The sequence below is a fragment of the Typopeltis vanoorti genome, chromosome 23 (genome assembly GCF_054136105.1).
Source record: "Typopeltis vanoorti isolate ZY-2024b chromosome 23, IOZ_Tvanoo_1.0, whole genome shotgun sequence".
NCBI lineage: Eukaryota > Metazoa > Arthropoda > Arachnida > Uropygi > Thelyphonidae > Typopeltis > Typopeltis vanoorti.
In genome coordinates, this window is record NC_143571.1 from 11,896,519 (window position 1) to 11,911,823 (window position 15,305).

Genomic DNA, 15,305 nt, shown 5'->3' on the forward strand with positions numbered 1-15,305 from the left:
GTTTGCTGATGATGCAAAGTTGGGTAGAGCAATTGTGAGTGCTCAGGATCAAAATTTTTCAGGATGATTTGGATAGTTTGGAGGACTGGGCTAGGGAAAATCGATGTCAATTTAATGTGGCAAAGTGTAAGGTTATGCATTTTGGAGTGAAAAGATTAGCAGCAGTATATTACATTGGTGGAACTGTACTCCAGGGATTTGGGAGTGTTGGTGGATAGGGAGTTGAAGTTTAGGGGGCACATTGCAAAAGTGGCCAAAACAGCTCATCAAATCACTTGGTTACTGAAAAATACTTTAACAAGCAGAGACAAACAAGTTATTGTTCCTCTATATCGAGCCCTGATGACTACTGTGCCCAGATATGGGCGCCAGGGTTTCTTCTTCTTCTTGATGGGGAAAAGGTGGAGAGGATCCATAGACGAGTGATCAAGATGGTGGCAGGTCTGTGGAATGAACCTTATGAGAAGAGATTGAAGATTTGTGGGTTGCAAAAATTGGTTGATAGGCAGAAAAGGGGTGATATGATTGAGACATTCAAATTACTGAAGGGGTTTCTATAAGATTAATCCAGAAGATATTTTTGAGAATAGGACTGGTGGTGGGTGGTGGTGGGCCCTACATGGAAGCTGGGCAAGAATGTGGTTAACAAGGGTGTTAGAGCTAGGTTTTTTTTTTGGAGAGTGGTAAACGAGTGGAATAAGCTGCCAGAGTCTGTTGTGGGTGCTATGACCGTGAATGAGTTCAAGGCGAGGTTTGATAGATACTGTGTGAACGTCGAATAGTTGTTCTTGACATGATGTTAGGGTCTCCCTCAATGAGTCTGTCAACTCCTTGGAGTTTCCCGAAATAATAATAATAAATAAAGTGCCAATAGGCTTCCTTTTGGCGATATAAACATTATTTAAATAAGGGGATATTAAATCCCACAGTGTTTTAAAACCGAATAAGAAACTCAAGGATTGGAATCAGAAAGTTTCATTCCGAATATTATCATTATTATTATTATTTGACACCTCCAGGGAGTCCAAAGACTCATCGAGGGAGAGTGTGCCAACAGCATCGAACGATTGGTTTCCTTCCAACTACTAACCGTTCTCAAACTTACTTAACTGAGCCATTAGTAGCAGAGGCTCTACCAATTGACCAACCTTTGCCGGCAGTAAACTATAAAAGTAACGCCGATTACTAGCGTGAGCTAATGCACCTAGTCAAAGTACGTAGTACAAACTCTAGCAACTCGCAGCAAAGGTGGTAAAGTTCTGATCATGATGGTGGGAGGACTCTTTACCAAAGATGGTAAAGAGTCCTCCCACCATAATGTAATAATAGCATACATTTCCTAGGAAATGTGTTTTACATTATGGAAAATACCAAGAATAGCGATCAGAACTTTACCACCTTTGCTGTGAGTTGCCCTAGTTTGTACTACGTACTTGAACTACGTACATTAGCTCACGCTAGTAGTCACCGATACTTTTATACTTTACTATACTATATTCGGCATGAAACTCTCTGATGCCAATCTTTGAGTTCTTAAAACAATGCGGTTTTAAAACAATTTGGGATTTAATATCCCCTTAACTTAAATAATGTTTATATCTCCGAAATGAAGCCTATTGGCTCGTTATATTTAAGTAACTTAATGGGTGCACATTTTTGACAACTTGTATAGCAGAGTACATGAGTTCGTTTCGCTATACCCCTTGGTATTAATTTGGTTTAGCTACTCACTGATGAAGCCTCAATAAAGGCTGAAACCGGTGTGTGTGTGTGGGGGGGGGGGCTAATATGAGTTCGCTCTCTCTCTCTTAAGGTTTTTGCCTTAAGGGAGCAATTTGAGTCTCCAGTGAAATCGTTTTCCGGCATGGTCCGGTGAGAGGCTTTGTCAGTGAATGCTTTTCTTCAGAATATGAGTGGTTCTGCTCTGTGGTGGTGGTGGTGGTGAGTGGAAGACCATCACTGAGTGGAGCCAACGCTGAGATGGACGGTCTTTTGCCCACTATTGAGTGGTCTAGGGAATCGTCCGAATTTTTAGAGATGACTTTACTTACACATAAGGCTGAAACTGGTCTGGGTAGTGACCTCCCACTATAATGTAATAACAGCATTCATTTCCTTGGAAATGTGTTTTACATAATGGAAAATACCAAGAATAGCGATCAGAACTCTACCACCTTTGCTGTGAGTTGCTTGAGTTTGACTACGTACTTGGACTATGTTAATTAGCTCATGCTAGTAGTCGCTGATTCTTTTATAGTTTATTATACTATATTCGGCACGAAACTCTCTGATTCCAATCTTTGAGTTTCTTATTCGGTTTTAAAACAATGTGGGATTTAATATCCCCTTATTCTCATAGACAGGCTTATACATTATTATGCATTACTAAATTACTTAAGGAATTGAACAACGTAGATACGAATATAAATTAAATTATACTTTAATAAATATTTCTGATATTTCAACAACGTCACGTTGCCATCTTCAAAAGGAACTTACAAAAAAAAGGCACGTGCATGTAGACAATACAACACAGTAACTGAGAATGAAGAGATGAAGCTATTGTTCTCCTAAAAGTCCTGATGGTGCCCTCTAGTGGGCTAAGTAAGTGTTCTTGGCCATTGGGCTGAAGGTCTGCTGATGTAAGCCTCCCAAATTTGGGGCAGTCGCATACAACCAAATTTGTTGAGGTTTGGAGAGTTTCTTAGGGCTGAGGCTGATTCCATAAATAGTCTTTCGAATTTGTATTTGCCACGGTGTATTATTGTAGCTTTCTTCCACCGTATTCTGTGGCCTGTATCCAGAGCATAGTCTGCAAGACCAGAATGGCTATACTTGTGAAAACGGATGTAGTCCTTGTGTTCAGAAATTCTGATATTCGCTGTCTTGCCTGTTTGGCCAAAGTAAGACAGTTTACAACTGCAAGGGACCTGGTATACACCAGGTAGGTCTAGGGGAAGTGGTTGGTGGAGCAGATAAGGGATGCCAATTTTCTGTAAGTCCTGTAACAGTAGGTCATGTTTTTTTAGGATTTTGGTAATTTTTTCTGAGGTGCCTCGGATGTAGGGAATAGTGATTGATTTAGAGTACTCCTTGTTATGGAGGGGTGTGGGGGCTGTGGTTTGTAGGTTTTAATATTTTTTGGATTTTTTTTGGGGGGGGGGGGTGTAGCCATTGGCTGAGAAAGTGTTGAGGATATGATTTAGTTCAGTGTTTAGGGCCATGTCATTAGAACAGATTAGTTTAGCCCTGTTGTACAGTGTTTTCACCAATCCATATTGTTGTGGGGGGGGGGATTGTTGGGGAATGTATCTGCCTGTATGGGTGGGTTTTCTATAAACTGAGAAAACCAAGATTCCATCAGGCTGGCGGGTGACTAATGTGTCTAGGAAAGGGAGGCTGTTGTTTTCCTCTTTTTCCAGGGTGAACTTGATTCTGGGGTGTTGGTTGTTTAAATGTGTTAAGAAGGAGAAGAGTGTTTCAGAGCCATGTGGCCAAATAGCGAACATATCATCAATGTAGCGAAGCCATATGGATGTGTGGTGTGTTGCCAGTATAGTGTGTGAGCTCTTTGGCAAATGTTTAGCTAATTTGTATGTGGGGGAATCAATGCCATCCACTATGGGACGTAATGGCACATTTTCTTTATGTATTTTTGGGAGTCCGTAAATACGGGGGGGGGGGTATAGAGTTAAACGGCTTTAATCTGTTGATAACTTCTACAGGCCAAGAAGTGACTTCTTAAGGAGCTTGTGAAGTTTTCTAATTTGTGAGTTGGTGGGATTGTATTCGATATGGAAGTAAGTAGCCCGATCTAATAGAAGAGCATTAAGCTTACCTGTGTAGTCCTTTTGGTTAAGTACTACAGTTGCATTTCCCTTATCTGCTTTGGTGATAACTAATTCTTTATTATTCCTCATTTCCTGTAGAGCTTTATATTCCTTGTTGGATTATGTTGGTTTTTGATGGTCTTGCTTTGGAGAGGACACAAGCTACATCCAGTCTTACACTGTTGGCAATTTGATGTGGAAGGTGGCGGATTCTGCGTTCGATCTGGATCATAATATCCTCACTAGGTATTTTTCTGGGAGTAATGGCGAAGTTGTGGCCACGTGAAAGCGCATTGAGTGCTTCAGGTTTTAGGGTGACCGAAGAAAGGTTGATTATGGTGTCGGTAGCAAGTTTTGGATTGACGGTAGAGTTCTTTTTTAATTTTTCGAATTTTTTCATCTGTCGGCCTCGTATGTTTTTAAATTCTTTCTCTGCAGCGGTACACGAGACGTCATGTAAAATAGACCAAAGTTCGTGATTTAAAGTGCACGAAAGCTCATCTTTGAAGGCATGAATAGCTTCGTTAATGTCTGCTAAGAGAAACCGTGTGGCGGCGATTTGTTCACGAAGCAACGCATAGCTAGCGCAGTTATATATACGGAGAGCTTTTTGTGAAACAAAACGGTGGTTGAATTTTACACAGTTCGGGATCACCTTATTATCCTGGCAGTGTTTCAGGAAAGTTAGACAATTTAATTGTCTAGACAGCTTCAACTTCATTTTACTGTATTGGTGGGCTTTCCGTGTGATCTCCATGGATGATGTTGATTCTCATAGACAGAATTATACGTTGGTTATGCATTACTAAATTACTTAAGGAATTATGTGACTGCCCCAAATTTGGGAGGCTTACATCAGCAGACCTTCAGCCCAATGGCCAAGAACACCTACTTAGCCCGCTAGAGGGCACCATCAGGACTTTTAGGAGAACAATAGCCTCATCTCTTCATTCTCAGTTACTGTGTTGTATTGCCTATGTGCACATCATTTTTTTTGTAAGTTCCTTTTGAAGATGACAACGTGACGTTGCCAAAATATCGGAAATATTTATTGAAGTATAATTTAATTTATATTCATATCTACGTTGTGATATGAATATAAATTAAATTATACTTTAATTTACAATGTTGTGTACAATTCCTTAAGTAATTTAGTAATACCCCCTTAATTTAAATAATGTTTATATCGCTGAAATGAAGCCTATTGGCTCTTTATATTTACCGTATATTATCACGTATAATGCGAAAAATTTATGGTAAAAAATACTACTTAAAGTTAGGGGTTCACATTATATGCGGATCCTAAAAAATATAACATCTTATTAGACTTGCACACACAATATACACTATCTAATGCCTATGCAACTAAATCTACTTGACCCACTCACATTCGGCGACCGAGCGCGCATCGTATCTGCACATAAAGCTACTTACATTGCTGGCATTATGCGCAGATACGATGTTCTCTCCATCGCCGAATGATAGAGCACAGTTAGGTATATCAGTTTAATCACAGTTCATTTTAAATATTATTCGTTAAACAAACCTAGCCTGAAAATGAGCCAACAGAAATGTAAACGTTCATCTTTTGAAGCAGGATTTAAATTGCGTGTCATGCAGTTTGCAGGAGAACATAATAACATTGTTGCTATGAGAGAATTTGGTGTAGCAGAGAGTAATATTAGAATTTTGCATAAGCAAAAAGACAGTCTTGAAAAAATCCCCAAAACGAAACGTTCCCATTGTGGAGATGTAGCATCCTTTCCAGAACTCGAAGCAGAGCTAAATGAGTAGATTTTGACGCAACGACAAGATGGCATTATGGTAAGAAGAAATGCAATTTGTTTTCGAGCTCTACAACTCAAGAATGGTAAATTCAAGGACACACCAGATATTTCATCTTTTCTTGCTTCGTCTGGGTGGTGCAACAGATTTATGGAATGCAAAGCATTAACATTACGACACTGAACAAAAATTGTGCAGAAGTTACCAAAGCAGCTTGAAGAAAAAAGTGCAGTCCTTCCATAAATTTATCATAAAATTATGGAAGTGTCACAGATATGAACTTTCTCAAATTGGCAATATGGATGAGACGCTCATGTACTTTGATATGCCTGGAAATAGAACAGTAAACTCAGTTGGTGAAAAAGGTGTCTTCATAAAAATAACGAAACATGAAAAACGCATTTTACCGTTGTTCTAGCATGCATTGCAGATGGAATCAAATTAAAGCCAACAGTGATATTTAAAAGGAAGAAAATTCCGAAGCATATGAAATTTCCACCAGGTGTAATTGTTCGTGCCAATCAGAAAGGTTGGATGGATGAAGAAGGTGTACAGTTGTGGCTGGATCAAGTATGGAACATACGTCCAGGTAGCTTGTTACGTCAACAAAGCATGCTAGTCTGGGATATGTTCCGGGGGCATTTAACAGAGGCTAGCAAAGAGAAAGCATGTGAGCTACGTACAGACCTAGCAGTCATACTGAGTGGTCTAACTTCCATTTTGCAGCCGCTTGATGTCAGCTTGAATAAGCCATTTAAAGATCACTTACGTGAAAAATGGAGAGAATGGATGTCATCTGGTTTGGTGAAGATGACAAAGGGTGGGAATTTTCAGAAGCCTGAAATCACCCCAGTCACCAGCTGGGTTAAAGAAGCATGGGATTCAATACCATCTGAAATGATTCAACACTCATTTCTTAAATGTGGAATAATCCCTACAGATGAATTTATAAATGAAATGTTTGACTACTCAAAAGATGAAGAACAATTTAAAGGATTTTGACATTTTGTTTTAAAATAAATATTTCTTTCGTTAATTCGTCTTGTATTTTGACATTTTGTTTTAAAGCAAATATTTCTTTCGTTAATTCGTATTGTATTATTTATAATGTTATGGAACGAGATTAACAGATCGCATTATACGTGGACATGGCATTTTAGGGCTAGTTTTCAAACAAAATTTCTAGTTCGCATTATATGTGGATAGCATTACACGCGATAATATACAGTAAGTAACTTAATGGGTGCACCTTTTTGACAACTTGTATAGCAGAGTATATAAGTTCGTTTCGCTATACCTTTTGGTATTAATTTGGTCTAGCTACTCACTGATGAAGCCTCAATAAAGGGTGAAACTGGTCTGGGTAGTGACATCCCACCATAATGTAATAACAGCATACATTTCCTAGGAAATGCGTTTTACATATGGAAAATACCAAGAATAGCGATCAGAACTTTACCACCTTTGCTGCAAGTTGCCTGAGTTTGTACTATGTACTTGGACTATGTGCATTAGCTCACGCTAGTAGTCGCCGATACTTTTATAGTTTACTATACTATGTTCGGCATGAAACTCTCTGATTCCAATCTTTGAGTTTCTTATTCGGTTTTAAAACAATGTGGAATTTGATATCCCCTTAATTTAAATAACTATATTATACTATATTACAGCAAAATATCCTTTTTTTGCACTCAATTACAAAGATGCTGTGTTTCATTTGGACAAGTATGAGGTATGAAGTAGTATGAGGGTACATACCCAAGTAGTATGTACCCTCATACTACTTGGGCAATATGTAAGGATTATTTTATTGAAAGCAAATCAAGGAACTTAATTCAGGAGCAGGAAGAAAACCTAATTATTAATTATTTAAAACAAAGAGCAAAGAGGCTTCAATTCGGCGATGTAAAAATTACCCAAATCAAGTGGATATTAAATCCCACATTATTTCAAAGCCAAATAAGAAACTCAAAGATAGAAATCTAATCTAAGAGTTTCATGCCGAATATATAGGGTGTCCCAAAATTCACGCAAGTAATTTTGATAGAAAACACAGGTTTTTAATTAAAAATTGTAATTTCTTATTGATTCATAAAGTATACAGTATAGGGTTATGCATGGAATAGCATAACGGGTAAATGGCCTCCATGGCTTTGTTGGCACATACGCACTCTTTTGTCAAAATTTTCCATGACCGTTTTGCATAAATGTGGCTGAATTTCGTTGATACAGCGCTCAATTTCCTCCTTCAAGGCGTGGGTGGTCGTGGGCTTGTTGGCATAAACCTTACACTTAAAAAAACCCCAAAGAAAAAAGTCCAACGGTGGTAAGTCACATGATCTGGGTGGCCAATTCTGATCACCAAAACGGGAAATTACACGACCAGGAAATGACTCATGCAGTAATTGAATTGTTTCTCAGGCTGTATGGCATGTGGCACCATCTTGTTGAAACCCCATGTCGTCCACATCCATATCTTGCAATTTAGGCACAAAAAACTGGATTATCATGTCGCTATAGCGAGCACCATTAACTGTTATTGCCTTATCAGCTGCATTTTCGAAGAAGAATGGACCGATGATGCCTTCAGCCCAAAATTTGCACCAAACAGTGACACGTTGTGGATGCATTTGTTTCTCAACAATCACTCGTGGATTTTCTGAACCCCAAATGCGACAATGTTGTTGATTAACAAAGCCATCAAGATGAAAATGAGCCTCATTGCTGAAGATGATTTTGTTTGAAAAATAAACATCCACTTGTTGTTGTTCCATAATCCATTCAACGAACTCTCTTCGCTGTGTGTGGTCAGTAGGCTTCAGTTCTTGAGTCAGTTGAACTTTGTAAGCATAAAGATGCAAATCTTTCGTGAGAATACGCTGTAGAGAGCTTCTCGAAATGCCCAATTCAAGACCACGGCGCCGAATTGATGTTCCTGGACTCTCAGCAACACTCTCATGAACTACTTCGATGTTTTCTGTTGAATGACTTGTTGATGGATGGCCAGAGTGTATAAGATCACTAATTGATCCAGTTTTCTTGAATTTTTTAATTAATCTTTTCACAGTTGATGAAGTTAAATCACTATTCCGACCATATTTTGTACGAAAATTGCGAACTGTGGCTGCCAAACCTTCATTATTTTTAAAATATTGCTCAACAATGAAAATACGCTGTTCTTTTGTGTAGTGCTCCATTTTTAATAACTCTGAACTGTCAGCTGTCACGCGGTCTTTTTTTTCTCGTTGGCAACACTTTACCGCACAAATGGCGCTAAATTTAAATCTTGTGTGAATTTTGGGACAACCTGTAGAAACTATATAAATAAAGTTCGGCAAGTCCAAGCGAAAGCCAACACCTGGTTGTGCAATGCCAGGACAACTCGTTGCAAAGGTGGAGCAAGATCCAATCACTGTTCTTGGTGGTTACCCATAATGTAAAACAACAGCTCCTAGGAGATGTATTACTGGTCTACATTATGAGAGATGGTCACTACCAGACCGGTTTCGACCTTTCGTGTGCACTACTATCTCTTCCAATTGTTGGTCGGAAGCCAGGTTTTGGTGCCTTAGTGACCTTCTCTCATAATGTAGAACAGTAATACATCTAGGAGCTGTTGTTTTACATTATGGGTAAATACCAAGAACAGAGATCAGCACTTGCTCCACCTTTGCAACGAGTTGCCCTGGCATTGCACTACGAGATGTTGGCTTACGCTTGGACTCACCGAACTTTATGTAGTTTGTATATTTGGCATGAAACTCTTAGATTAGATTTCTATCTTTGAGTTTCTTATTCGGCTTTGAAATAATGTGGGATTTAATATAATATCCCCTTGATTTGCATAATTACTAATTTTAAAGCAGCTGAAAGTTTCCTTTCCACATTCTCTGTTTTAAGGCTAAGGGAATTTTAAAATAATGAACTTTAAAATTATTTTAAGCAGAAGGTTAAAGCCTAAGAGAAAGATTCTAATTAATAACAGTTTGATTCTGTATTTGTGATTAACTTTTAAAATATAAAGGAAAAGTAACATTGCTGACTACTGACAGGATGATCTAATATATGAGACTGCATGTCTTTATATAATGTGTATAATTTTGATTCTGTGTTTTATGACTTGATTAATATTACATAGTTTAACAGTTGTCTCACTGTTCGGATTTAAAAAAAAAATAAATAAAATAAATAAATTTCTCAGCACTAAATTAAAGTTTGGTGTTTAACAAAAATAATATAATACTTTGAGTTAGCAAATAAATTTTATTTTTTATTCATAATGATGATATTCTTTCTTTTTCTCCTTCATAGCTCCTGAACCTCTGACGCCTATGCTTCCACCAGTTGGATTAAAAGCTATTGTCTTGTCATCAACAACAGTAGTTCTGTACTGGACAGATACAACACTGCCTCGAAATCAGCTGATAACAGATAATCGCTATTATACTGTTCGTTATACAAGTTATACCTATTCTTCAAATCCCAAATATCGATATTTTAATTCAACTGATTTGAATTGTATGATTGATGATCTCAAGCCTAATACACAGTATGAATTTTCTGTGAAAGTAATTAAAGGACGAAGAGAAAGTACATGGAGTATGAGTGTACTGAATACCACTCAAGAAGCAGGTTTGTGTAATTTTTTGGTTATTGATAGGTTATCAGCAGTCTCATTTTCACTAGATTTTAAGTCTCAAAGGGTATATGACTTTTTTCCATGCTCACAGTTTCAACTTAATTTTTTTTTGGTCAAAATGCGTATTGCTGACTAAATAAAACAGCATTGTGATTGAAGATTGAAGACAATCAGCTTCTGTACTTGGTTGAAGACATTGTAGCAGAGAATTTTATTAATGATAATTGCTGCAGGTAGTCAACGAAACTAAGACCTGGGATTAATAATTGACACAGTTAAAGTTTAGGGACTGTATTGCTAAGGTTTTAAATTATAATGTTGGAAGAGAACACCAACATTAGGAGTAAGGAAGTTATTCCTTCACTGCATAGAGTGGAGTAATAACTTCTGATAAGGCTACGTATTGAATATTGTGCTAAGTTAGTCACCTTCAGAGGAGTTGAGACAGTTGTAGGTAACCAAAATGGAAATGGTTACTTAAAACTTGTCTCTTGTTCTTTACCTTTTGCCTTCTATTCTTTTTATAATTCTCTCTAGATTAACCCAATAAAAAACCTTTACTGGCATAAATGTCTCTCTATCATATCATATCACCTCTTTTCCAGCAAACTCTGCAATCCACATTCCTTCAACCTCTCTCCATACCCAACATTCCAGAGTCCTGATATTATTTTATTCACTTCTTTCTGGACCCTTTCTGATGTTTCCAAATCACAAAGAAAATCAGGTGACCAATCTGAGCACAGTAGTGGAAGTGTGGTCTGACCAGTGCTTTATAGTGGCACAACCACTTCCTTATTCCTACATGTTAATGTACTTCTTATCATAGCAGTAATACAATGTGCAGTCTTTGCAACACTTGCAATATGAAACTTAAACTTCAGTCTGCTGTCAACAATCACTCCCAGATCTCAAATTTCATCCACTTGCAGTATAGCACCATCAATATAGTATGCAGCTTTCTATTTCTGCACCTCAAAATTCAATGCCTTGCACTTATTAAAGTTAAAACTCCAACACCACTCTTTTGTCCAAGTCAAAAGTCTATTAAAATCTTCCTAAAGGGAATTAACATCAGCAGTGTGCTACATATAATTCTCCCCAACTTGGCATCATCAGCAAACAACCAAAGATCTCCCATTTATCCACATGGTATATTATTATTATTATTATTATTATTATTAAGAGAGACCTTCAGGGAGTCAGAGACTCATCGAAGGAGGCCATATACTACTCACACACTAGCTATCATACTTATATACTTGAATTCATTCACACTGCTTGCACTCACAACATCCAATGGCATTCCATTCCAATCATGCACCACTCTATGAGAGAAAAATCTAGCCCTCACCCCCTAAGAGCTACGTTTGTAAGTCTCAATCGTATCACCCCTCTTCTCCTGTTTGCTAGTGTCTGCAGTCTACAAATTCTCAATCTGTCTTCATATTCAGTATTCCACAATCCTGATATCATTTTTAACACTATCCTTTGTACTCCCTCCAGTATATCAGAATCACTAAGAAAATCAGGAGACCAGACTCGTGCACAATAGTCCAAGTGAGGTCTTTATCAAGGCCTTGTAAATAAGTAAAATAACATCCTTATCTTTACATGTGAACGTTTGTTTCAGCATTGCAATTATCTTTCGAGTTGTATTCAATCTTTGCCATATGGCCCTGAACTTCAGTTTCCTATCTATTAACACTCCATGATCCCTAGCTTCATCAGTTTCTTCTAGCCTAATCCCACCAATATAATATGACGTTAGATATCTAGTCACGTTGAAGTGAATGACTTTACATTTACCGACATTGAACTTGCACCTATTTTCCCATGTCCACAATTCCAGCCTATTCAAATCATTCTGTAAGTACTGCATATCAGCAGTATTCCTGATTACCCTACCTATCTTTGCATCATCAGTAAATAGCTGTATGTCGCTGCATATCACCTACAAACATGTTAGACTACAGGATCCCAAGAACAGAACCTCAGGGCATGTCACTGATTATCCTCCTTTTTTGGGAGGATAATTAGTGACATTAGTGATAATTGGCTCCATCATATACAACTTGCTGGTATTGTTCAGAGAGCTAATCTCCAATCCATGTGGCCAGTATACTATCCATTCACATTCTCTGTAGCTTGTACACCAGCTCATCGTGTGGTAATCTATCAAATACTTTTGCAAAGTCCAAGAATATCACTGTATATGATTTTCCCTTATCTAACACATCTATTACCATATCATAAAATGCAAAGAAATTGCTAAAATAAGCCCTACCTTTTACAGATCCATGCTGACCATCATAAAAAATCCTGTTTCCATCAATTCATTTTGTATTTTATTTCTAACCAATCTCTCTCGTGCTCTCTCTCTCTCTCTCCTACAACTGGAGTTATACAGACTGGTCTATAATTGGAAACTTCCATCCTAGTTTCTTCCTTCCATGCTTGTTGGAGTGGTACTAGTTTGCCTTCTTTCCACTCTTAGGAATCTTACCCACTGCAAGACTTTCGTTAAATAACCAGGTGAAGGGCATAGCTAACTCTTTTGCAGATTCCTTAAAAATACATAATGTATGAAGTATGGTTTTCATAACGGTGGTGTATCCAATTATTGGCCTATAAGTATCTCTAGAGTGGTGGTGAAAATTATAGAAAAGTTGGTTAGGGTTGAGAGAAAACTATACTTTGCGATGAACTGCATGGAGAATAATTGCCATTTTGAAATGGGCCTTAACATGTAAAAATATGGAAGTAATTTTGCCTCTTTAGAAGGCCTTGATGAGACCTCACTTGGATTATTGTGCACAGGTCTAGTCTTCTGGTTTCCATGGTGATTCTGGTACAGTGGGAAGAGTGCAAGGAGAGTATTAAAAATGATATCAGGATTGTGGAATGCTGTTTATGAAGACAAATTGAGAATTTGTAGACTGCAGACAATAGCAAACAGGAGAAAGAGAGATGATATGATTGAGACTTACAAACTTCTGAAAGGTTCAGGATTTCATTTTATGGAGAATGGGGAAAGGATCAGACAGCATCCTTGAAAGTTGAGAATGAATCCTATCAAAAATGGGGTGAATTAGATTTTTCTCTCATAGAGTGGTTCATTCATTTCGTATGGTGATTCAATGGCCATGAGCTCCTTTTACGGGGAGGTATGGTACCACCTCATTCCCCCCCCCCCATTTTTATCTGGGCTCAGGACCGGCATAGCTGACAATTCAGACCTATGGCTGGAGGGATTCTCTTAAACATTCCTAACTGTATCCGTGTGTGTTCATGCGGCTGGTTTGCCTGCTTGCGGGATGAAAAATTCCGCTGTCCATGCCCAAGACCAGCTAACTTGGCTATGGCTGAGGAAGATCCTTGAGCTCCTCACATCATCGATGGGAATCAAACTTACGACACTCATTCCCCAGGTATATGGTTGCGAAGCGCATAGCCACTAGGCTAACTGTGTGGACTCATAGACTGGTACATGATTGAAATGGAAGCCATTGGGTGTGGTGTGTGTGTGTGTGCATGTAGGGTGAATGAATTCAAGTACAGGTATGAAAGGCTGGTGCAGATACTATGGCTTTCCTCAATGAGTCCCTGACTCTCTGCAGGTCTTTCTTAATAATAATTTTTTTTTTAATTAATAATTTTAAGAACACTCTATGCCTCTGTATTAAGTGTTTACAATACATGTTCTAATAGTAACAGTGATGATTATACAGAATTTATTTTATTTTATTATTATTTTTTTTTAGTGAATAACTAATATAATAATAATTTGGGAGGCATTTCTGATTTCTTCCTCGAAGCTTTGCAGAGCTTATCTGAGGAACATAATAGATGGCGGTGGTTTCGTGGTTATGTTTCTATACTGGTCGCAAGCCAGGCGTTGATTTTACTGTTTGTTGGTATGTGCTTGGAAGGCTTCAACTGCTATTACACAGTTTAACTTTTTTTTTTTTTTTTTTTTTTTTTTTTTTTTTTTTTTTTTTTTTTTGCAAGTAGGGTTGGATTTGGACATGGTATGTTTGTTTGTGTCCTTGTAGTGGTGTTTTTTGAGAGGGGTTTGTCATAGGTTTTGTGTGTGTGTGTGAGAGAGCGAGAGAAAGAGAAACAAATTTCTCTAATTTTCATTCTAACTATAATATTTATATAGCACCTATTTCAGCTCTCTGTATGTCCCAAGGTTTCTGTCTTCGAACCCAACCTATAGAGTAACCAGAACAACTGATATGTTGTTCTGGTTACTCTATAGGTTGGGCTGTAGTAATGTTTTAACATGACTGTGTAGTGGCATAAGTGTTTCACCTTAAATATTTTGTGTTCTGTCCATGCTGCCTGTATAAGTGCAGGTTGTTCCAGAATATCAGTTTTATCATTTTATTTTGCAACCATTGTAACCTGTTAAGTCTGTAGTCTGTGCAGAATGCATATGATGCGATTGCGTATCTTAAAATGTTTTCACATAATGGTTTATAGATTAGTATTTTTATATGTGTCGGGGCTATGTCTTTTAATCTGTATAGTTTGCTTGCTATTATCCAAAGCTTGGTGTGTAGGTAGTTTATATGGCTATTCCAACTTTGATCAGCATCGAAGTGAAGTCCGAGATAGCATGTTGTTTTCACCTGTGTGATGGTTGTGGTTTTAGGTTCAGCACTTTGTGTATAGGAGGGTGAATGTCGGATAGTGAGATTTTATTGGGCAGGGTTTGGGGGTTTTTGAATATCATTAGCTTTGTTTTCCCAGGGTTTATATATATGCCATTTTCAGTTAACCAGTTAGTGATCTGATTGATGTTGTGTTGCATATTTGTGTAAGCAATATTTGCATTGTTGTGAATGGATACTATGGCCATGTCATCTGCATACTAGAAGATTTTCCTTTTTAAGGGAAGATGGCTTATGTCGTGTGTGTATATGTTAAATAGAATGGGAGGTAGGACAGCTCCTTGTGGTACTCCACAGGTTACCGGTACCTCTTTGCTGTACACTGATCCTATACATGTGATGTGCTACTGGAGTAGATGACCAGTGGCTGAT

At 37.9% G+C, this 15,305-nt stretch overlaps 1 protein-coding gene across 6 annotated transcripts in view; it reads left to right on the forward strand.

The window, feature by feature from the left end:
- The window catches only part of fra (neogenin protein frazzled), a 535,028-nt gene that overhangs the window by 352,261 nt on the left and 167,462 nt on the right, over positions 1-15,305 (forward strand). For all 6 annotated transcript variants that reach the window (XM_090412604.1, XM_090412608.1, XM_090412609.1 and 3 more), the window contains exon 16: positions 9,927-10,247. In XM_090412604.1, coding sequence (XP_090268730.1) covers positions 9,927-10,247 — 321 coding nt within the window. The remainder of the gene's footprint in view (positions 1-9,926; positions 10,248-15,305) is intronic.